Source organism: Crinia signifera, chromosome 4 (assembly GCF_055691185.1).
Source record: "Crinia signifera chromosome 4, ASM5569118v1, whole genome shotgun sequence".
Classification (NCBI taxonomy): Eukaryota; Metazoa; Chordata; class Amphibia; order Anura; family Myobatrachidae; genus Crinia; species Crinia signifera.
Window position 1 is genome coordinate 308623347 of NC_139220.1, and position 24443 is coordinate 308647789.

Sequence of the window (24443 nt, forward strand, 5' to 3'; positions counted from 1 at the left end):
ACCTAACTCTACAAGGTACTAAACAGCTTTATTATAGTGAAAGCTATACAGCAGAAACATAGCAAATAGTGCAAGCCCTTTTCCCAATATTAGGCCATGGTGCCATGTGTACACTTACAGTACCTTCTACTGGCCCACACTAGAGATGTGGAATGCAATGCAGCTAGCATCAAGCCAGTATTTGGACACCTTTCCCATGTGATTTGGATGCAAGCACTGATTACTATTGCCTGAGTGGTGGACTGGATTTACATATGGAATGGTTAGTGTCATTTGTACTACATACCAAACAAGTGCACAGTACAAATGTACATTCACATATACATTTCATGTCTGACCACATTTTTAGTTGGTCATTGGAGTACAAATCTGCAATTAGCTACTAAATCAGACTTACTAAGTTTGCCAGGTTTTTGATTTTTATTTTCCGCAGGTAGGGGCGTGGCCTATGCGCCGCACGGTCTATGCTGCCGTACGGAACGCAGGGTGTCGCTGATGTACGCCAATTACAGAAATAGGATATAAAGGTGTGCTAGAAAACTGCAATGTTGTTGCAAACATGGCTGGCTCACAATCTGAGGTGTGCCAGGACCTGTTTGCCCGCATGGACTCAAACACCAGCTATTTCCCCCTCCACCCAGATCAGCCAGTGGGAGAAGAGCAGCCAGATGGGCCATCTACATCAGCCCAATCGGCAGCTGGCCCATCTTCAGCCTCAGCAGAATCATTGGGAACACAACAGGTGGCTTCCCAACAGAGTAGCCAGGCCAGCACTTCAAGTACAGCGACAGGTGGCCGTGGCCATGGCCGTGGCCGTGGGCGTGGCCGAAATAGGGCAACAGAGGAACCAAGCAGCAGAAACATGGCATTTGAAGCGCAGGAGCTTGCCATCCTGGTACCCCGCGCACGGGATTGGATCGAGTGTCCACAGGACAGGTTGACACACACAAGGAGATGGAAGATTTGGGAGGACATAACAGCGGAGATTAATGCGGTGGCTCCACAAGTTCGTGAGACGGAGCACGTTAAGAAGAGGCAAGTTCATGTGTATTACATTTGAGCAGTACAAGACCAGTAATGTTTACATTAGATGTTAGATGGAGTTGGTCAATGGCCGGTCACGTTGCTTGGAGCCACAGACATGTTTGCCATGTCATTTAATCATTAGTTATTGTAGGGTGAGTGTGAATGTATCTTCTAAGGGTTGTTTTAATATTTTCATTGAATGTAAGTTGTGTGTAATGAAGCACATGTTGTCATCTGTTGCAGATTGCAATGTGTGCTACAGCAAACATGAGGAGTGACATGTATTAATATGTAAACTTTGATTGCAGGTGGCACGACTTCAAAATCAACCTCAAGAAGAAATTGACCAAGCGGTGGGAACACAGCCACACCTCTGGGGCTGGCCCCATGCCTGGAAAGCTGAAGCTCACCCCCCTGGAGGAGAGTGCTGCATTGCAGTAGAGGAGGTCCGGGGGGTGAGCACCATCGATAGCGAGGCCCCAAAGGAAGTCTTTGCTTCTTTTCTTGAAGGTAATTATTTGCCATGGCATAAGTAGCTGGTCCTAATTTTGCATGGAATGTGTTGTAATTGTAATTTTCTCTTTCACCAGCATCCCCACCGCTTGGTCAAGAATTTCTTGAGGTTGAGGAGTCTGTGCCACCTGCCACCAGTGCCAGGCCCGTGCAGCAGCAGCCACCGCCCGAGGCCGAATTCGACAGGTGGGGGCAGGTGCTTTCCCATATTCACCAGCAGGGAGACTTGGCATCAGAGCGGATGCGTAGGACCGAGGAGGTCATGCAGGGTTTGGTCAGCACCCAGCAGACTATGGCTGGGAGCCTGCAGGCTATGGCTGCCACCCACCAATCAATTGCTGCTAGCCTGCAGGTGCTGGCAGATCAAGCCCTGCGTCAAAATGACCTCCTCTTCCACCATAATGAGCTTATGGTGGAGCTAGTTTCCAGCAATAGGGTCCTAATGTCATCCGTTTCTGGTGCATTCCCACCAGCAGCACTCCCTGCTGGCAGAGGGGGAACACCATCCCCCCCCTCACCAGCATCTGTTCCACCTGGCCCATCATCAGAACGTGGCCGTGGCCGAAGAGCTGCTGCACGTGGCAAGGAGCCTAGCAGGGGCAAATGTGCCCGCAAATTAACTTGTGTCCGCATTAATCTCCACCCTTATGTCTTCCCAAATCTTTCATTGAGCTGTGTGTGTCAGCTTCCTGTGTCCAATTCCGTGCAGAGGGTACCCACATTTGCCCTCGTTTCGAATGTCATGTTTGGTTCCCCTGTTGGCCTCTTTCGGCTAGCATTACTGTCTGCTGTACTTGAAGTGTTGGTGCTATAATTTTGTTGTGAAGCCACCTGATGTGTTCCTAATGATTCTGCTGTGGCTATGTATGACAAAAATTCATGTATTTATTATATATTTTTTATTTATATTCCTGGCATGGTACCTTTTAATTTGTTACGGTTTCCATTTTATTTTATAAGTTCTGGTAATAAATGTTTTTTTTTGGCCCCCAAATGTGTGGTTTAATTGATACATGTAGAAGTGACATGTGTATTTCTATTTTTAATAGTAAGTTGTGTCCATTATTTGCAGTGTAAAAATGTGTGAAAACTGCAGCATATATGTGTGTGTTTAGTTAAGTCCATTTAAGCTGCAATGGTTCCAATTGAAGCAGTGACAAGCGTGTAATTAATGAGTAATGAGTAAAGGAGTGGATTGTATTGTGTTCAGCTGACATTGGTTGTACTGATTAGGCGTAGCGATTGCCTAGCGCATGAACGAGTGGTGTCCGCAAAGCAATACTTGCTTATGGACACCGCATATTTCTAGCCTTTTTGTTCGCGTGCATTCGGTGTGCCGTCCGAATGCACGCCTACCAGAATGAGTGCACTCCCCCGTGTCCGGCCATGTTTCCGCCCAGTTTAGCCCACTTTGAAAGTACGCCCCTGTGTAGTTCCGAATGACGCCCATAATACGCCAATATTTCCCGAGTGATTGCGGTGCACATTTCTGTACGGTATTAGTGAGAACAAGTACGGAGACCATGCATGGCACATGCGCATAGCGTTCCCCACGCATGCGCAGACTGATAAAAAACGCCATCAGAAAGTATTCGGAAATATACGCACTGACCAGAATAAGGCCCTCTATCTGGATGATTGAAGAGAAAAGGCCCACCATGGGTTGACTCGGTAAAACCCTATGACCCAGTGTATAGGGTAACCAAAAAAAGTTTACTTGCTTTTCTTAAAGCTAAGACTAGTGATACGTAATAGAGGAATTAAATCCCATGTTGTAAGGATACTTAAAGTAAGTAGATTGATAACAACCGCTACAAATATTACTGAAAACTGCTAACCCTGAATACAATCTGAAGATGTATACATTAAATGTCATTTATAAATATTTATTTTTCTAATGATTATTGGCTTGTTCCAAACTGAATTTGCCCATTTCCTTTCAATAAAGTATTTTTTTAACTACCATAATCTACAATTACACTTAGACTGAACTAATTCCTTGCATTCCCAAGAATTGCTAATCAATGGACCTAAACAAGTTAAATAATGGATGTATAAAAAAAAAAAATTGGAAAATCTTAAAAGAGGGTTAAACTCTGCGCCCCTTGCATTGGCAAATTGACTTTCCCTTTTATTTTTCTGTTTACCGCAAAAAACTGCCAGTATAATCTCCTAATATGGGGTTAATATTAGTATGTTCTAAGGAATTAAAAGTCAGTTGTGTCCAACATTTGTCCAATAAGAACTTGATAGTAAAGCTGAACGGCGTAAGTAACAGCACGCTATTTGTTTGCAGTATGTAATAAGTATGTTTGGAAGAAACAGCACATCCTTAAAAAAAAATAGTTGGACAGGATTATTGACATATTTTTCCCTATAGAGGGATAAGGGTATTTATTTTACATTACTAAGGTGTTAAATTCACTCCTGTAAGTTTACCTAGAATTTTGGCAACTAGAAGATTGACAAATCATTATTAGAATACAGGGGATGACAAACATACTGCACTAGTCTCATCTGAAGCATCTGTTTCCTATACATACTGCACAGTATCATAGGTGCCGGTTCTGTGGGTGCTCAAGGGCCCGAGCACCCACGGAAATTGATGAGCACCCACGGGCCCGAGTCCCGTTGCTGGGCCGCCATATTAACTTGCTAATTTTCGGCTGCAGCAACCACATTACCAGACCCGCCACCTGGGAAACAGTATGCCAGGAAGAGTGTATTCTGTCCGCGGAGTACCTGCACTGTGGGGGCATTGTACCTGCACTGTGGGGGCATTTATGTATCTGCACTGTGGGGGCATTTATGTATGTGGAACTCTGTTGCCGTAATTTGAATACTGGAGACAACTGTACGTAATATAAATTGGTATTATTTTGTGACCACCCCCCTTCCCTATGACGCCACTCCTCTATATTTTATATATATATATATATATATATTATGCACAGTGGCGTAACTACATTTTGGGCGCCCCCCCGCCGTTAAAGGGAGGGCGCCCAGCCACTCACCTGCCCCTCCGCCCGCCGCCCGCCGCACCAACCCCGCAGTCTTACCTAGGTTCAGTCAGTACGCGCGGGTCCCGGCTCCCTTCTTCTGCTATGAGGACCACCACAAAATGTCCGCCCCCATACAGCAGACAGTTTCAGAGAACTGTGTGCTATATGGGGGCGGCCATTTTGTGGTGGTCCTCAGCAGAAGAAGGGGGCCGGGACCGGACCAACGCATACTGAACACAGGTAAAGACTGGGGATGGGGGGGTTGGTGCGGCGGGCGGCGGGGTGTAACGTAACTATAGCACTGCAGCCCCCGGCGCCCGCACATGCATAGCGCCCCCCCCCCCCCCCGCGGTCGCGGGGGCTGCGGTGCTATAGTTACGCCCCTGATTATGCACAGTATATCTTTGATATATTGTTTGTCCATTTCTTCGTGTAACATTCTCTAAATGCATTGCAGTTTGACTCTTGATTTTAAACGTATTCTTTCAATCACAGAGGCAAGTCATTTGCACAGAATTTTTTTCTAAAACAATAAAATAATTAAATAGAATGAAAGTCGAAATAGGAAAAAAATATTTGTGTACGTGTAATGTTGTTTTGAGAAATTGAATAAATTACATTGGTGATCAGAAACTTCAGCATCAGAGATTCTATACAGTTTCAGAATCTCTGGAACAATTAGTATGGAGATGCCTATTCTAGTTTTTACCTATATTGTCTTTCTGATGAATCAGTGCTGCTGATGATCGTCGTCTGCGCTTTAATTTTGGTTGACATAAAGGCTCTGTGGAAAAATATTAAAAGACAAATAAGAAGATACTAAAATAGTACTAAGCATCTGAGAGCGATGAAGTGTAAAGAGTGCTGGCTTCTACACAGTAACAGGAGCCAAGGTGCTGCATAGAATTTTACAGGGCAGCACACAGATCCTGTCTGCAAGAGCTTACACTTTGGAGGTTCCCCCTTAGCTGGGTAAAAGCTGGGAGTGGCCAACACTCCCTGTACTTCCCAAGTGACACCATGTGTGATAATCCTCTCTTAAAGCCACACCCCCTTTAAGTGGATGCTGTGTCGGGGTAAGTTACACCACTGCTTTAGCAGATTTGTATGAAAAGTCTCCCCCCGGCTGTGGCATTACCCTGCTGGCTGGTTGGGCCCGATGCTGGTTCTTGAAATATGGGGAAATTTTGTCCCCAATATTTTGGGAGCCAGGACCAGCCCTTGAGCCTGGTGCTGGTTCTAGAAATTCAGGAGGACCCCTGTGTGTTTTGCCCTGTGAATTTCTAGAACTAGGACCAGCTCTTTGAGCCCGGGGCTGATTATAGCCGTGAGGGGGGGAAACCCAAGCTGTTTTTTATGTTTTATGTGTTTTATATTTTGTATCTTTATTTATTTTTACATTGAAGTCCGCACGGATCTGACTGGCCGCCAAATATGACTCCATACAACATCGATCAATACGAATCTAAACAAAAATATGACAACTTTGTAAAAATATCCCCCGGAATACGAATTTATAAATGAAATACTCCACCAATAAAATTCATATTCAAAATACAAATAAGACTAACTGGATTCGTATTCTTAGTAAATGTTGCCCTACGTCTCCTGCAGGGGAGATCAGGCTACAAAATGCGCTTATAGTGTGCAATCTCACTTGATTGCAGCTCCATAAGATCCTATATAGGGAACTATGTACATTGTGATAATCACAATTTGATGTGGAAGTAGTGCCGTAAATACAATTGGGGCACCCCTCCGCCACTGAAGTGTGTGCGCCCCCCTCTTACTCCCCCTCCCCCCACTCACCTGCACTTACCCCTTCTTCTGCCATGACGATTCGTTGCGGTCCCAGGCCGGCATCCTGGACCTGCTGCTATCCTCAGTCCCGGCGCTCCTGCTCCTCTCTCTGAATGTCGCATCCAAAATGGCCGCCGCCTTATAGCAGATCATTAATTAGGATGCAAGAGGAGGTCGCTGCCTCCTCTAGCATCCTTAATAACTGTCTGCTGTGAAGGGGCGGCCATTTTACAGGAGGACAGGAGGAGCACCGGGACTCAGTGCAGACAGGCACTGCGGGCATCAGAGATTCGGCGGCAGCAATAGCTTCCGCAGACCCCACGGCGCCCAAACTTCCCTAGCGACCACGGGGGCTGTGGAGCTATTGCTACCCCACTGTGTGGAAGCTTCCAATTTTATTCTATTGAATTCTTGTCCTTCTTTTTGTTTATGTGATGTTTTATATGATTGATATATTAGAGATTCATATGCTTATTAAAAGTAATTCATTTAAATAACTGTGATTTGTTGATTTATATCAGTCTCCTATTTTCATTAGCACAGAGAAATATAATTTTAATTGTTATTATACAGTATTTGTTTGGCACCTTCAGATGGTAATCTACAGCTCTATACTATTTATAAACTATAGTATATTGAAACATTCATTTAAATAGCATCTAAACTTGGTCTGCAACTATTGTTTGGTTTTGCATTATAAGACTCATTTCAATCCACACTGCAAAGAAACCTCTTTTTGTGTAAGGGAAGCTTACAAAGCATTTCCCAAAGTGAGCTCAGTTAGTTGCAGTCATGTTAGGCTACCTCACTGAACTCTTTCCATACTTGCACAAGCTACTCATAAACTGAATTCTACAGCAATGTCCCCCATCTGGAGTAGACGCTTAACTGCCTGAAATTCAAAAAGAAAGCTCATTTTTGTGGAAAGTTGCCCGCATTTCACACAGTGAGTTCATTCCAGGTTCAATCATTTTCGGCTACCCTGCTGAACTCTTCCTATGCTGTCACAGGCTTTTTACACTTTGATTTCTACTTTCACTGTACGCTATTTCCTCAATCTGCATTAGGCATGAAACTGCCTGATCGAAAAATAGTAAAGAAACCTCTTTTTTGAAGAGATGCTCAACAAGCATTTCACACACTGAGCTCAGTTCAGGTGCAATTATGTACGGCTACCCTGCTGAACTCTTTCCATGCTGCCATAAGCGCTTCATGCTTTTATTTCTACTGCTACTGTATGCTATGTCCCCAATCTGCATTGGATGCTACACTGCTTGATCAGAAAGTGGCAAAAAAAAAAAAGTATTTTTTTGCGGAAAAGATGCTCACAAAGCATTTCATACAGTAGCTTAGTTCAGGTGCAGTCATATTTGGCTAACCTGCTGAAGTCTTTCCATCCTGCCACAAGCTGCTAATACTTCTACTTCTACTGTCACTGAATACTAAATCCTCAAGCTGCATTGGATGCCAAGCATTGCCATTACTACTACTGTATGTTGGAGCCATTAATTTACATTACGAAGTGATCCTGGAGCCTGGCATTTATTGTGAAACAGGTGGAAACTGATGGTCAAGGCTGGTAGAATTTCATAATGTAATATTGTTGTATTAAAAAGGGACATGTACTTACTGTAATGTGCACTAGTCCACTTGTCAGGCCTTGGTACACATACAATTTATGATCTGTTAGCATACATTGTATTCTGTAGTGTCATATCTATCCCAGGATACTCAGCACTGTACTGTAGTTTTATTAGAGGAGCAATTACATGCTTTGGACCCTTACGCCATAGTGCGTCTTAACGTGCTATTCTTATGGCGCGACTAGGATACCTCAATGGTGCACCTGTAGCAACAATGAGCATGCTTATATCTGTATGCAGTAATGTTTATGTCACCTGATCTCTGAGGAGTTGTCTGCTGGAAGGTTGTATGTAGGGCCAACCCGGCATCATAAAACACTCCTGGGGCATTAGCACCGCTCCCTTGTGTACAGCCGATGTCGTACTTATCCACGGAGTCCCAAACCTTGTACAGTAAGAAGGAGACATGGTATTTGAGACACACACACATGTATATCTATCACACACATCTAAATAAAATAATATAAAACATTCCAATACCTCTCAAACATAACTAACCGCACCTTGCTCTGGGAGATCTTAAACTTCTTGTTCAGCACATAGACACCTTTGTCCACCGCCACCAGTCCCACGCTGGCCATGTGATCCGCTTTCAGTTTCAGTTTCATAGATGCGCCAGGGGCCTGTATCGCATTGTCCCTTTCTTTTTCTCCCGTCACCTCCAGCTGTGTGATGCAATCACTATATATTAGTGATCAATAATCTCACTCATGCAACACTGCTTATGTAGTTTTGCATATTTCATGGCGCATACTGTATACATTTGCATATACTTTTATTATTATAATGTCATGGACATAATAACTGACCTACAGTAGTTGTGTGGTTATTGGGATGGGTCAGATTTGTTAGATTTTTTTATTTTTATTTTGCTGAAATGTTTTTCATAGAAAAAGTTCCAGAACAGAAAAGGGCCCAAATTAAAAATGAGACACAACCCCTTTAGCACTGGGTAAATGGGTTTATTTATTTATTAACAGTTTCTTATATAGCACACACATATTCTGCAGCGCTTTACAGAGTATAGTTGAACATTCACATCAGTCCCTGCCCCAGAGGAGCTTACAATCTATATTCCCTACCACATGTACACACACACACAGACATTATAGGGTTAATTTTGTTGGAAGCCAATTAACCTACCAGTATATTTTTGGATTATGGGAGGAAACCAGAGTACCTGGAGGAAACCCACGCAAGCATGGGGAGAATATTCACTCTAACTCCGCACAGTTAGAGCCATGGTGGGGATCGAACCCATGACCTCAACGCTGTGAGGCAGTAACCATTACACCATCCGTGCTGCCTAAAATGGGTTATGTCCGCATTGGTTGTTCAGTGGTGGAATTCTCGCCTGCCAAATGGGTTATGTCCTGCTTTCAGTATTTAGTGTTTGCCACTGTGTTTAGCCTAGCGGTCAGGGTGCCAGTGTTCATAATGCTGACACTGGAATCCCGACTACCGCATTATTCTCGTAGTTTTTGAGGGGAAGGACGACTGTTTAAAGTAAAAATAGGATTATAATACCTACCGGTTAATCCTTTTCACAAAGTCCTTGTGGGATACTGGGATGGTCTCAAGACATTGGGTATTAGAGGGTATCCGCAGGAGACAGGCACATATATAACTTTGAACTGGGTGTACTGGCTCCTCCCCTCTGATTCCCCACCCAGGGCGTCAAACTTGTAAAAGTTTACAAAGGTATGCTGACCCGACCAAGTTGCAGCTCTGCAGAGCTGTAAGGCTGAAACACCCCGAGCAGCCGCCCAGGACTGAGCTTGTAGGATTGCATAGTATACTGCCCTCAATTCCAGGACATTCATATGCAGTTTCGACTCGCACAAGGACCATTGGCCCTAAAAGGACCTGTCCTGAGTCACTGTTCCCCAACCCAACAGACTGGCATCCGTTGTTAGGAGGATCCTATCCTGTATCCTGAATCTCCTTCCTGCCAACAGGTTTGGGGCATGGGTCCACCACAGGAGCTATTGGTGGGCTTGATGTGACAGGAATATCCTCTTGTGCATCGGGAGGTGTGACACTGACCATTTGCTCAGCAAGTCCAGTTTGAATGGTCTGGAATGGAACCTATTGAACTGGATTGCCTCGAAAGTAGCCACCATTTTCCCCAGAAGCTGGATACAATGGTGAACCCACACCTGTCTTGGCCAGAATCTCCAAGACCAGATTACGAATGGCAATCATTTTCTCTTGGGGAAGAAACACCCTTTGGTTTTCGGTGTCCAAGATCATTCCCAAAAAGAGAAGATGGCGTGTCGGTGACAAGGAGGATTTTGGGATATTGAGAATCCATTTGTGGTTGGACAAAACCTGTCTGGTTATGACTATGTCCTGCAATAGGACCTGTTCCAATCTTGCTTTGATCAAAAGTCAACAGGCCGAATGGCAAGGCTTTGAATTGAAAATGCTAGTCTTTCAGAGCAAATTTCAGAAATGCCTGATGTGGGCCCCAGATAGGGATGTGGAGGTAGGCATCTTTTACATCTAACGACGCTAGGAATTCTCCCTCCTCCAGACTTCCTATTACCGCCCTTAAATACTCCATTCTGAACTTGCACACTTTTAAGTAAGGGTTCAGATTCTTTAGGTTCAGGATGGGCTGTACCGAACTGTCCGGTTTCGGTACTACGAACAGGTTGGAGTGATAACCCCTGCCCTGTTCCACCACTGGGACCGGTATAATGACCATTGATTTGACCAGTCTGTGTACTGCTTGTCACAGGATCACCTGGTCCTCCACAGCTGCTGGTAATCCTGATCAGAAGAACCTGTGAGGGGGCGGTCCGGAGAACTCCAGCCTGTAGCTATTGGAAATAAGATCCCCCACTCCGGAATCCAGGTGAGAGGCATCCCACACTTGGCCGAAGTGCGCTAACCGACCCCCACCTCGAGAATCTCTCGTGGGGGGGGGGGACCCAGTCAAGCTGAGGGCTTTCAAGTGGCTGTACCGGGGTTTCGGTCTTGTGCGGCTGAGGCTACAGCCTAACTGAACTTGGCCCGGCCTCCTCTGGCAACAGAGGAAGCTCCTCTTGCTCTCTGCTTAGGCGTTGTAAGATGGCCCGAGAAAGGGCATTGCTTTGGAAATGAGCTCATCTAACTCACTGCCGAACAGCTTTTCCCCTTTGAAGGGAGATTTTCTACACTACGCTTGGAGTCAGCATCAGCTACCCACTGGCGTAACCACAAGACCCTGCGACCCAACACCGCCATGGCTGAGGTGCGGGCGTTAATGGCCCCTAGCTCCTTTTGAGCCTCACAAAGTACTTTTTCAATGTCCTGGATATGGCGCAGTTTTTCTGCTGCTTGCGCCGCAGACATATCTGCCAACATGCCCTCCTGTATTTGAAATGCCCAGGTGTGAATAGACTTTGCCATCCAGCAACTGGCGAGGACTGGTCTCTGAGACACCCTGCTTGCCGTATATATATATATGGCTTTTAGGGTGGTATCCAGCTTTTTATATGAATTATCCTTCAGCGTGGCAGACCCAGGGAATGGGAGTATCACCTTTTTGGACAACCTAGATACCGACGCGTCAACTACAGGAGGCTCCTGACTGGGTCAAAGGGAAATGTGAATTTGAATCTTTTGGACAGCTGAAATCGCTTTTCCAGGATACATTAAATTTGTCTTCTAAGTCAGCCTGCTCAAGAAAGACAATATTCTGTTTCCTTTGATTCAGCCAGAGGAAGATTTAACACCTCTCTAATAGCAATAATGAGAGACTCAGGGTCACGCAGGGAAGTATCAGAGTCCTGTGATGGCTCCTCATCCTCTTAATTTTCCTGTTCCTCTTCAGAATCAGGCAAAATGGCGGGTGAGGCACGCTTGCGTGATTGACCCGGGGTGGGGGTGATATTATCCACCATTGCCGACAGGACTGATAAATCCTGCTGCACCTGCTTGTTCTGCAAAGTGTTTGCAGCCAATTATGAGGACACAATTTGCAGCATGGCTTTAATACCAGCGGCCCACTCAAGCTCCTGGGAGTCTGATTGCGGTGTCCCACTAAGTTGTGGAGACATGCATTGATCACAAGTAATTTGTGAAGTGGACCCAGGAACAAACTCTGTGCTGCAGATCACACAGGTTATCTTTCTCACCATGCTGGAGACTGTAGCCTTCCCACAACACACAGAGTAACACAGTGATATACAGATATAAATCAGTGTGAAGTGTATAGAAACTATGTGTAAGCTTCTAACACAGCTTAATAAGCCCGTGGGGGAGTGTTCAGAGAAACTGAGGGGACTAGAACACCCTTAACCTGAACTCCCAGAATGAGGAGTTGGTTTATGAGCATAATACCTCAAGTAATATGCATACATATATTGAGTGCACAGTTAACACACAATAAGCATTTTTTAAGCGCTGAAAACACTTCCTCATCTGCTACAGATGTCCCTCTTTAATGCCTCACCGCTGAGGAGTGTCTGCCAGACAGTAATGGTGCAGCAGGGAGAAGCAGGAAGCAGTGTTGGTGCCCACAGAGCTCTCTGGTCCCGCTCTGAGCAAGCCCCGCCCCTTTTAATGGCGCTGGGCTTACGCTAATGTTTATACTGGCGCTGGCTGTGTTTCATAGCGCTTTTGTGGGGAACTGCCCTGGTGGTCCAGTGGCTAGCCCCTAGCATCCAGTCTGTGACAGGGGGCTTGTGCGGTCCCTGTGCAGGGACACCGCGACCGCCACCATCTTGCCGCACACCACTCACCACTGACATCTTTGGACTCTAGTCAGGAGTGTGTAGCATGATGGGGGTGTGTAACGCTGCTGCGCAATGCCCGCGATTACATCACCCTCTCAGGACAGCGGTCCTGCAGCAGGGACAGCTCTGTACCTTAAAGCATCTGCAACTTAACCCTTCTCCTGACTTCCCATGAAGCAGGAATGCTGTGAGGTCCAACACAGCAAACCCAAAATAATAAAAGAAAGTAAACTGAAGACGAACTCTCTGGAGTTCCAGCAGTGTGCATCCTCTCCTGAGGGCACATTTTTCTAAACTGCTTCGTAGGTGGGGAATCAGAGGGGAGGAGCCAGTACACCCAGTTCAAAGTTATATATGCCTGTCTCCTGCAGATACCCTCTAATACCCAATGTCTTGAGACCATCCCATAGAACGATAGTGAAACAAGTATTTCACCATGGTGTAAGTATTCTCTTGCCAGATAGTAGTTGTCTATCCATATACTGTATTTTAAACTGAGTCAAAATTCTGTTAAGTACCAATTTTTCATCAAACTTCAAATAGATAGTTATATGCAAAGTGTAGTAAAATCTTCAACAGTGTTGAGGCATTTTGGTTCTTTATTGAACCCCTTCAGCAAAGGTCTCAGTTAATCAAATTTCATCGTCGAGCTTTGGAATTGCTGATGGTACTAGACAGGGTTGCCCATTATCTCCTCTGATTTTTGCACTAATTATGGAACCCTTGGCAGCTAGAATTCGCGGTAACGCGGTTATTACGGGGGTACAAATGTGGTCTGCAAACGTCGTCTGCTTATTACATCTCAGGGATAGGTAGAGTGAACTCAATTAAAACTCTCTTTCTTCGTGGTCCATGGTAACCACAGAGTGACATTGGGGTTGTAGGTGGATCCAGAGGACCGTGGCACCAATCAGAAATGCTTTGAAAGTTTACTAGGATGCCTGGTCCCTCTCCCCTATAACCACACCTCCATGCTCAGCTCCTCAGTTTTGTTAGCCAGAATACCTCATGTTTAAATTTAGGGTGGGTGCCCTGTGGTTACCATGGACCACGAAGAAAGACATTGGGGTTGTAGGTGGATCCAGAGGACCATGGCACCAATCAGAAATGCTTTGAAAGTTTCGTAGGATGCCTGGTCCCTCTCCCCTATAACCTCACCTGTAATAAGCAGACGACGTTTGCAGACGACGTTTGTAAGTCAGACTTAATTTGATCTAAAATATTTGGGTAATTGGCTTGAAAAAGTTGGTGGAGGCTGCGTGTCAGAAAGACTCCCAAATATCTTATCTTTAGTTTATGCCATTTAAAAGGAAATTACATTTCTAAAACATTTTTGGTGCTAACTTTTTGCATTCTTGCATTGCATTTTTGCATTCTTCAAATTAGACATTTCCACTGAAGGAAAGGTACAAAACTGATTAATAGACCTCCTACCAACTTCGAAAATCTATGTTTGAGACGAACTTCGACTAAAGGGCTAATTTCTGTTCTGAGGATACTCCCAATACTAAAGACTTACATGAATCTGCATAGAAAAAAGACCTGGGAATAGCCTTAGATCCCGACGAATGGGAGGAGATATGGGAGAACACTACATCTTGCTCAATCTGTGTTAAAATCAAAGATAATGTATACAAACTCCTATATATATGGTACTATGGGCCTTATTCTAAGTCACTCTTTCTGACAAAATCCTTCTTAGGTGGACAAAACCATGTGCACTGCAGGGGGGCAGATGTTACTTTTGCAGAGAGAGTTATATTTGGGTGGGGTTTTACTTCAAAGTGAGATCTATATTGCAGTGTAAAAATAAAGCAGCCAGTATTTACCCTGCACAGAAACAAAATAACTCACCCAAATCGAATTCTCTCTGCACATTTTACATCTGCCCCCCTGCAGTGCACATGGTTTTGTCCATCTAAGAAGGATTTTGTCAGAAAGAGTGAACTAGAATAAGGCCCTATGTTCCCTCTCGGTTTTCTACAATGTACCCTGACACTTCGGACAGATGTTGGAGATGTTGCCTGGAGGAAGACACATTTATGCATATTTGGTGGTCCTGCATAAAAAATATCCACCTTATGGAAAGACGTTATGCATCTCATTTCACAGATTCTCGATTCACAGATTCTCGAAACTCCAATCCCTTATGGTCCCAAATTTTTTCTACTTCCATTGAACTTCCCAGACTTAACTAAAACCCAAAATAAAATGACTTGTCATGTTATTTTGTCTACAACATGTCAAATTGCATTAGACTAAATGAAAACTGCTGCCTCTTCTATGCAAGATCATTTACTAAGGTATGGAACCCCTGGCTAGCCTATCAAAATGTTTCAGCCCCATTCCTTTAATTTGATCTTTTTGGACACAGTACTCATTTAAATAGATGTTTTTCCTTTTCTGTTCGCTCTCTCCTTCCAGCTTTCTCTCTCTTTCTTCTATCTATCTATCTATCTATCTCCATTGGGACACAGTTTTGTCCCCACTGTATCGGAGGTTTTCCTCCTTCCACTTTAATTAAAATTGGATCATTCCATAACTGCTATATGTACGACAAAAACGTTTTTCGATTGTTTATTCAATCATGACTTGTTTACTACTGTCCAAGATTGGATGTGATTATTATAACTGATTTGATCCACTTAATAAAAAAGTTGATTTAAAAAATATTCAACAGTGTTATAGTAGTAGTAATAGTAGCAATGGTGTAGTAACTAAGTATGAATGGTCAGGTTTGCAGAATACCAAAAATTCCTCAACTTTGTGGTTTTGAGTAATGTAATTCCAGCTTCTATCACGTTGAGGTTCTGAGAAGATCCAAGTCCTGGCTTAGGTCTTCCTACGATGTTCATATTTTGGACCTCAAAAATGGATCATGCATGTAAGTCTCTCTGTCTCTCTAGTGATTTCAGGTGTGGTTTCACACAGTAGAGCATATGGTAACAGTAAAGGTGGTCCAGGACCATGGTGAGCAAAGCAAACCACATGAGAGAACATGGTAGACCAGTGGTTCCCAAACTTTTTGGGATCACGGCGCCCCTGAGAATCAGAATTTTTTCACGGCACCCCTGGGGCAAAAGTGTCACATTGATAAAAAAAAATATTCAATTGTGTAAATTGTGTTTATATCTCATCCCTAGAGTCAGTTGTGTGGTAATGGACAGGATTCACTTCTATTTGTCCACTATTTGCCTATTACATTAGTCATAACTATTTTTTTATGGTCATGAACCACCAACCCAGGGCACCCTTGCAAGTCTACCAAGGCACCCCAGGGTGCCATGGCACACAGTTCGGGAACCACTGTGGTAGACTAATCGGGCATCCACATGCTCATTTATCCACATTAAAACAAAAATATTTAGAAAAACTAATTTCATATTTCATAAGTCAACCTTTTCCATAATGACCATTTTCTTGTGGGGACCTAGATATTTGCTACATTACAGCCCCCTGGAGACAGGCCCACAAACATTTTAGCTGGGTTGGTTCTTATGCTGGTCAATCATTGGCCTGATATCAGGTTATTGAGCCGGTGATTGTAATATGTGTGGGTGATAGCTAAAGTATGCACTCAACTTTAGTGTATTGCTAAAACAGCAGAATTTGGGGAACTGACTGTATAGGGTAAAACACTTGCCCCAGATTAGGTATAACTGACATCAATGGCATCCACATTGGTGGATTAAGCCTTCAATATCGATTGTTGATCATCACTGAAATAATTACATACACTACAGATACTTCAATCATCTCTTACCGTCCCCATACAGGTATCTTCCACATCAATCCAGACAGAGTCGGCCACCACCTCAAGCCCTGCTCCCGTGGTCACAACATAATAAGCCACAATCCGGAAAGATGGGACGAAGTCACCGGTTATTGGAAGCAACAGGGACACCAGGTTTTGGCCTTGTGCCCTCTCCTGTGTGCCCACTTTCATTATTCTGCCTTTGTTCAGTATCTGTATAAAGAAAGTACATTTTCATATAAGTATACAGTGTACTAACACATAGAACTACAGAACATGTACAGACGCTTAGCGCTTATCAGTTCCTGGTGTACAAAGGTGTATATCATTTGTACAGGGGGTACCCATGGGCCCTGGAAGACGTGCCCATGCCAAATACACTGCAACAATAAACTGTACTTACCTCCCTGCCAAATGTAGCTGAAATGTTGTGTCAGAGTCTACTGGGCATGGGAAGGAATATGACTTTGGCACAGTGCTAGAGTCTACTGGGTGCATGCACCAGAAAGAGTTTGGTGGGACCTGCACATGGGGCCCACACCTATCTAAACTGCCCGATTGTGTGACTTGTCTTTTACAGATAAGACTGATGTGAATATGTCCTACTGGTCTGACATATCAAACTAATAAAGCTTAAGTTTTAGGGATCTTAATCTCGGAGGGGCCCATTTTCACCTCTTGTTTTTATGGTTATAGCGTGTCACCAATATCACCATGACACCAGGCTTCAAGTACAGCTTAGATGAGCGGTAGCCAACCCTAGCCCTCGAGAGCTACCAACAGTTCACATTTTCCAGACAACCTAGCTGCTGCACAGCTGCACTCATTAATCACTGACACATTTCAAAAGATACACAGATGGAGCTAATTAGCTCACTTGTGATTCTGGGAGGAGACCTGCAAAACATGCACTGTTGGTAGCTCTCGAGGACCAGGGTTGGCTACCCCAGGCTTAGATGCTATTACAGGCTGGATTGCGCTTCTCTGCATTATACTGTATTCCCAGGATTGGTGGAGCCTGAGAGGGACCGTCCTAGGAAGGAGTCTGGGAGCAATGATGGGTGAGAAGTAGCTGGGACAAGGAGGCATTTTGCTGGTGCTGTGCGCTATGCGATGTCAGGAGTGTATTGAAGAGAAGAGGAGGGGTCTCTGGGGTGATTACCCAAGGGTGCTGTGAAAGGTAGACATTACAGGTGCCAGAGGATTGCTGTAACCAGACCTGCCCCACAGACTCTACATACCTGACCAGTCCCCGCAAACACAGGCTGGTAGAAAGGGGCTCAATGTATGGACCATTTTCAAGAACTCCACCCTACCAACCCGTTCTCCAACATTTGGGCCACGGGGTCATTGTTGGATGTTATCCTATTGTTGATGGTAGCAAAGGGGCCCCCATACCATTTCAAGCTGCAGGGCCCCAAAAATGTAGGTCCGTCATTTGACAGATGCAAGCTCTCCATCATCATAAATTTGATTTACTGATAACAATCTTATTAATAGGGATATCAAATAGGCTGAAATACTCATTAGTATGTGTTGTTCTGTGTACTTATGACTGGGGTTGTAAGGTCAGGGCCTGCTGATCCATTAGGCAACTTTACACAGTTTCCTAGGATGCACATAGGCATGCACAGCCCATTTTATTAAGGGGTGCACCATTGGAGGGGGGGGTTCTATCGCCGCCTATTGGGCATCAATACAAACTAAATAGGTGGTGATTTATTTATGTATATTGCCTTCAGAATTAATCATTCCCTCCCACACACATACACACACACTTGGCATGCATCAAAAATTTACTCCGTAATGCCCATTACACATTAGGTCACATTCCGTAATGCCCATTAAACATTATGTCACACTCCGTAATGCCTATTACACCAAACACCTTCATGCCCATTACACATTATGCCACACATCGTAATGCTCATTACATATTATGCCAAACGCTGTAATGCCCATTACACCAGGCATGTCCAAACTATGGCCCTCCAGCTGTTGTGAAACTACAAGTCCCATCATGCCTTGCCATAGTTTTGGTATTAGGAAATGCTAAAACTATGGCAAGGCATGCTGGGATGTGTAGTTTCACAACAGCTGGAGGGCCATAATTTGGACATGCCTGCATTACACATTATGCCACACACCAAAATGCCCATTAAACGTTATACCACACACCATAATGCCCATTACACATTATACCACATAATGTAATGCCTATTACATATTATGCTGCTTATCTACATGCTCGTTATCAGGGGTTACATGCTCTTTGCCAGAGGTTTCTTGCTCAATGCCAGAGGTAGCATGTTTCTCGTCAGGGGTTTCATTCTCGTTGCCAAGAGGACTGCTCCTTGCCCAGGGGGGGAGTTACATGCTCATTGCCAAGGGGTCTAACATGCTCATTGCTAGGGGGAACTTACATGTTTGTTACCAAGGAGACTGCTCATTGCCCAGGGGGCACTTACATGCTCATTGCCCAGGAGATTCATTTAACAGCACCCAGCACTACAGGAATGGTCCTTGTCAGGAGTTTCATTGTCATTGTCAAGGGGGATTATATGCTTGCTGCCCAGGGGGAAGTTACATGCTCATTGCTAGGGGGAGTTACAAGCTCATTGTTAGGGGGAGTTACATGCTTATTGCCAGGGAGAGTTAAATGCTCATTGCCAAGGGGACAATGGCATGTTTGTTGCCCATTGGGAAGTGACATGCTTGTTGTCAAGGGGCCTTACATGCTTATTGCCAAGGGTACTTACATACATATTGCTATGGGGACTTACATGCTCATTGCCAAGGGGACTGTTCATTACACAGGTTGACTTGCATGCTTGTTGCAAAGGGGACTTACATGCTCGTTGATAGGGGGACTTACATGATCATTGCTAGGGGGACATACGTTCTCATTGCCAAGAGGACTGCTTGTTGCCCAGGTGGGTTACATACTCATTGCCAGGGGGACTTACATGCTCGTTGGGGGGGGGACTTACATGTTTGTTATAAAGGGGACTGCTCACATGATCATGTTGCACCTGTGATTGAAGTCTTGTACTGAACCACGAAATTGATTATAAACGATTTCAAGACTTGTACATTTTAAACTGTTTTATTGTAAAAAAATAAATTTTCTGTATTTTTACAAATTGTGGACTGGTGAAACCACCCCTTGAGCGCACCTCTACATCTTTCTTCCCTATTCTTCACATCAGACTCCCACTAGCGGCGGGGTCTTTAGAGTAGTGCTGCTCACCTACAAGCGCAGGACGGGGCCACAACCCCTATATATATATATATGTGTGTGTGTGTGTGTGTATACAGGTTGAGTATCTCTTATCCAAAATATCCATCCACGAGTCCAGCGTCTCTCTGTGCGGCGACTGGAAGGCGGTACCCCCTCCATGGATTAGCAAATCTGCCCACCAGGCCATTGGCGCCTCTGGCATTTGCCAGAAGTGCCAGATGCCCATTCCGGCCATGCTCCTGAATGTGTTAACTGATGATATTGTTTGTAAAATTTCTCAATGTGTACGTGCTATAGACTTTCAGCATACAGATGTAGCCACTCTCAGCCAGCTCGCCATATCGCAGTTTCTGGCGGATGGCTGGGGGTGCGTGATCGTCTCACTCGCTTGCACGTCCCATTGCTCACGAGTGGCAGGGTGTATCTCGGTGCAGGCTTAGGGGGTCGGTGCAGCATTCAGGTGCGGGTGTGCAGCAGAGCTCTGCTGGTAATCAAGCCGCTGAAACTCCTGCTGAATGGGACCTCGTGTGCGCGACCCATTCCTGACGGACAGAGGACGCCAGGTCCATTACTAAAGAGAGTGGCTCCATCTGTATCATAAGTGATCCTTAAGCAATGAAAATCCAGGAGTAGGTGGTATGCATACCATCTCCTGCCTGCATGCCACCTCCTGCCTGCATGCCACCCCCTGCCCGAATACCTCCACTTACACGCACATTACCCCCTACTTGCATACCACCTCCTACCTGTATTGCACCCCACGCACATACTTGCCGACTTTTTAAAACTCCTCTCCGGGAGAAGCCCGGAGAGGAGTGAAAGGGGGGCGGGAAGAGGATACGTTGTGGGGCGGGGCAAGGCTAATGTTACCAAGCCCCTCCCCCATGACCAGCAGCCGCATCAATTTGCAGGTCCGTGGATGGTGGGTGGGGCTAAAATTATGCAAACCGCGCCATTTTAGTCCCGCCCCTCCCCGCAAAATTTGGAGCTTTAAACCGCGGGGAAGGTGGGAGCCAGGGCTGTAGGGAAAATGCGGTAGACTTACCGGGGGGGCGCCTTACCGGGGGGCCTGGAGGGGGACCCGATTTGCGGGACCCTCCCAGCCATTCCGGGAGGGTAGGCAAGTCTGCCCCATGCCTGCATACCATCCTCTGCCTGCATACCAACGCCTGCATGCATGACAATCCTTGCTTGCATACCCCCCACCTCCTGACTGCATGTCACATATATATCTTCAGACTTGTATTCAAAACACTAGAAAGACATGGCACAGTAAACTTATCTGCACTGTATATTGCTTTTAATTATTCTCTAGCTGATGTGCCCAGTTTCAACCTGGAAAAGGTTTACTTGTCAGATCATTTTACACCTTTTCACCCCTTAAGAATCTGAATTTCGAAAAATGTCTGCTTATTGGATGGCTGCAAATAACTGTCACAGTTTCCAGACCACACAGCAGATCACATGTTCCAGGTTACCCAGTAGGTGCTCAGGGAGAGTTCACCAACTGTCACCTCTTCCAGAGCACAATGAAGAGGCATTGTATACTGTATATGACAGGCAGACATTTTGCCACATCACTCCGAAACAAAGCGAAACAATTACAATGCCAATATTCGTTTGCAAATCTATGGATCAAGGCCATTTGTTTCTATATGCCCTGCTCAGGTGGCATCATCCTAGAAATATGTAAAATTGTCCTTCTGTTATTATTAGATAGGAAGAGTCACCAATGATGTAAGATAACAAGTAATGATCTTAGTCCTTACCATATAGTTAAACTGGGTGATCTGGTTTTGAACTCCAGCTTCGTTGTTGCGGATATTAAAGTTGATATTAAGATTTGTTCCTGGTTTCTGCACCCCTCCGGTGACGCTGAGATGCAGGTAATTGCCACCAATGGGCTTGTATGCACTGGCTACCATGGTAGAAGAGGCTTGTTGGGCATCGGGTAATCTAGGATCTTGGGTTGTTACCTATAAGCAGAAAATAGCCAGGAGTCAGGTAGAAGCCAACATCATGAATGCATAAACAATACAGTATATAGTGTAATAAAAACTAAGGCCATCCAGGGGCGGATTGGCCCAGCGGGAAGCTGGGCCATTTTCCAGTGGGCCGGTCCAGATTTGGCCACTTTCCCACCCTGGCTGGTCCGATGCTACCCCCCTGGCTGGGCCGCGGACCGCGCTACCAGAGCGGTTACCGGCCACAGCGACCAAGTCCTGCCTACCAAAAGCAAATATGGCCGCGGCTCTGACAGCTGTGAAGATGGCAGCGGGTCGCTCTTGGGTGGCGTCACTCGTGACCGAGTGGCTTCAGCGTGGCGGTAGGCAGAAGCGACTGCAGCGTGGTGGTGGAGGGAAGCAGCTGCAGGGTGGCGGTGGACAGAAGCGGCTGCAACGTGGAGGTGGATGGAAATGGCTGCAGCGTGGCGGTGGGTGGACTCACCGAAGCCAGATAAGTAGTTGGTTTGTGTGGTATGTATAGATGTCACCAAGGCAGTCGAGCAACCGGTACTAGAGTGAGAATGTGATCAATCAGTGGTGGAAACATGGGGCCTGATTCAGACCTGGGAGTGTTCGAAGCCCAGCAAGTAGGTATCAGCCGCCCTGCTGAACGTGCGCCCCACCACCACACTTCCCCGCCGCTGTGCATGGCCGCAAACACATACACAGCCATGCACACAGGACTCACTGGGTGCTGCGAAGGCCATGGGGATAAGGAGGACACTGATGATGTCAATGGCCCTCCTGACGTCCGGGGAACATCTGCATTTTCACCCCTGCAGGGTGTCAATGGCTCATACATGCGCACAGTACACCGCATGCACGGTCCCTCGATAATCACACGTGCTGCAAATTCACAGCCCAGCGTGTAGGTGTGAATCGGCCCCAGAGTTTCTGAGGCCAATCAATTCAGATCAATATATAGGAGTAAATGTGGCCACTAAGGGTAAATCAACGCTACAAGCTTTTGGGTGTTTTTAGATTCTCACTGATCTACTTTATTATGTGCAAAGGGTTATACAGTATATAGACACTCAATTGTTCCACCTTAGGTAGAGTTTACTATATCCCGTATCCTCCTTTTCAAGGTACAGAAGCAACATAAACAGAAAAAGTCTGAGGGAGATGGATCAAGCAGATTAAAAAGTGAAGTGGCCAACTGGAGGAGTTGACCATCAGGTTACTCAGATTTCCAGCAGAGCGGAGGATGCAGTCATAGTTGTATCTTCTTGTCTCCTCCCCCAAAGGCCTTCAACAGTGGTCCATGCTCACTGTTGCCCCATGCACAGTCCTGATAACACCTATCAGCTGTAACCAAATCAATACTACACCGGGGGCAAGTACATACTTGCCTACTTCTGAAGAAGCATATCAGGGAGATTGTGAAAGTGATACCTAGAAGCGGCGGATGTGTACTGCTACATCTGAGAGGCGCGTCATAAAATAATGTACATGAGCACCATATGTACGTGGTTCCATATAAGAGGCCACGCCATGCATGTGGCCATAGGTTTAATTGTTTCCACACCAAGAAATGAACAGCTGCACAATATGAATGAAGTAAAATCAGGGAGATTCCTAGACTGTTCAGGGAGACAGGGAGATTGCTGATATTTCAGGGAGTCTCCTGCAGAATGCAGGAGAGTAGGCAACTATGGGCATGTATCAGCCTCATTACATGTGACATCCGTGCAGTTCTGCTTTCCTGCTCCTAGGTGTCGCTCTCTGTCTGGAGTCTGTCTGTGGGCTGCAACTGGGGACTAGCTACTGTATTTGGGATGCAGATGAGAAGTTGACAGTGTCTAGATCAGAATTTTTCAACCACCGTGCCGTGGCATACTAGTGTGCCTTCAGCTATTCTCAAGTGTGCCACCAGATCTGGAGATGTTCACACCAGCTTACAGCCATCACTATTCACTAGTCTCTTGTTTTCATGTGAGGGCCACTGTGTTTACTTTTTGTGACCTGTGGGGACCAAGTGTGATTGCTTTTTCATATGGGGCCAATAGGTTTTTTTTTTTCCTGTGTGGGTCTGATGATGTGTCTTAGCAATTGAAAAAATGTTGTGTGCGTGAGTTGAAAAGGATAAAAATCGCTGGTCTAGATAGAAAGGCAATGTCAACACCGAAAGGCTGACATGCTCGATGTGCACACAAGCAAAAGGTCACGATGGCAATGGACAATACACGACTTTTTCATCATTTGTTTACATTTTGGGACTATTTTATGATTTACCATCCACGTGAACTCCAACTGTGAATGGTGCAGTCTCAAAAAGCATGGGGAGCCATGCGGGGGAACACACTACACTATTTGTGGATTTACAGGCTCGGGTGTCGACATTGACACCAACAAAAAGAAAACTCATGTCAATTTGTCCGTGTTTCGACCATTTCCACATTGATCTTTTTCTTGTATCGACACATTGTCACTGTCAACCTTGCGAATGTCAATCTTTTGGTGTCGGCTTATTGACTATTTAGACACTGTCAACACTCTAATCCTGAGCTGGCTTTTTATGCCTGCTCCTTTTAGTAGTCACTGCCGGATCACTGATATCGCTTTCACGGCTCATTGTCGATTCGGACCCGGGTCAGGCACTTTCACATTAAACCCGGGTTGTCCATTATACACAGGACGGCATGGGTTTAACCCCTTCAGTGAGCAGATTGGCAAACCCGGAAAGTTCTTGGGAATGCCACTGCCTGCGCTCCCTCCTTTACAAGGTCATGCC

The 24443-nt window shown here is 45.4% G+C and overlaps 1 protein-coding gene across 1 annotated transcript in view; it reads right to left on the reverse strand.

The window, feature by feature from the left end:
* The window catches only part of LOC146075794 (venom factor-like), a 186926-nt gene that overhangs the window by 115156 nt on the left and 47327 nt on the right, over window positions 1–24443 (reverse strand). Inside the window, exons 12-16 of the mRNA XM_083185393.1 lie at window positions 21473–21679; window positions 16472–16675; window positions 8488–8649; window positions 8240–8369; window positions 5251–5325 (exon numbers count right to left, since the gene is read on the reverse strand). Of these exons, the coding sequence (XP_083041519.1) occupies window positions 5251–5325; window positions 8240–8369; window positions 8488–8649; window positions 16472–16675; window positions 21473–21679 (778 nt within the window). The remainder of the gene's footprint in view (window positions 1–5250; window positions 5326–8239; window positions 8370–8487; window positions 8650–16471; window positions 16676–21472; window positions 21680–24443) is intronic.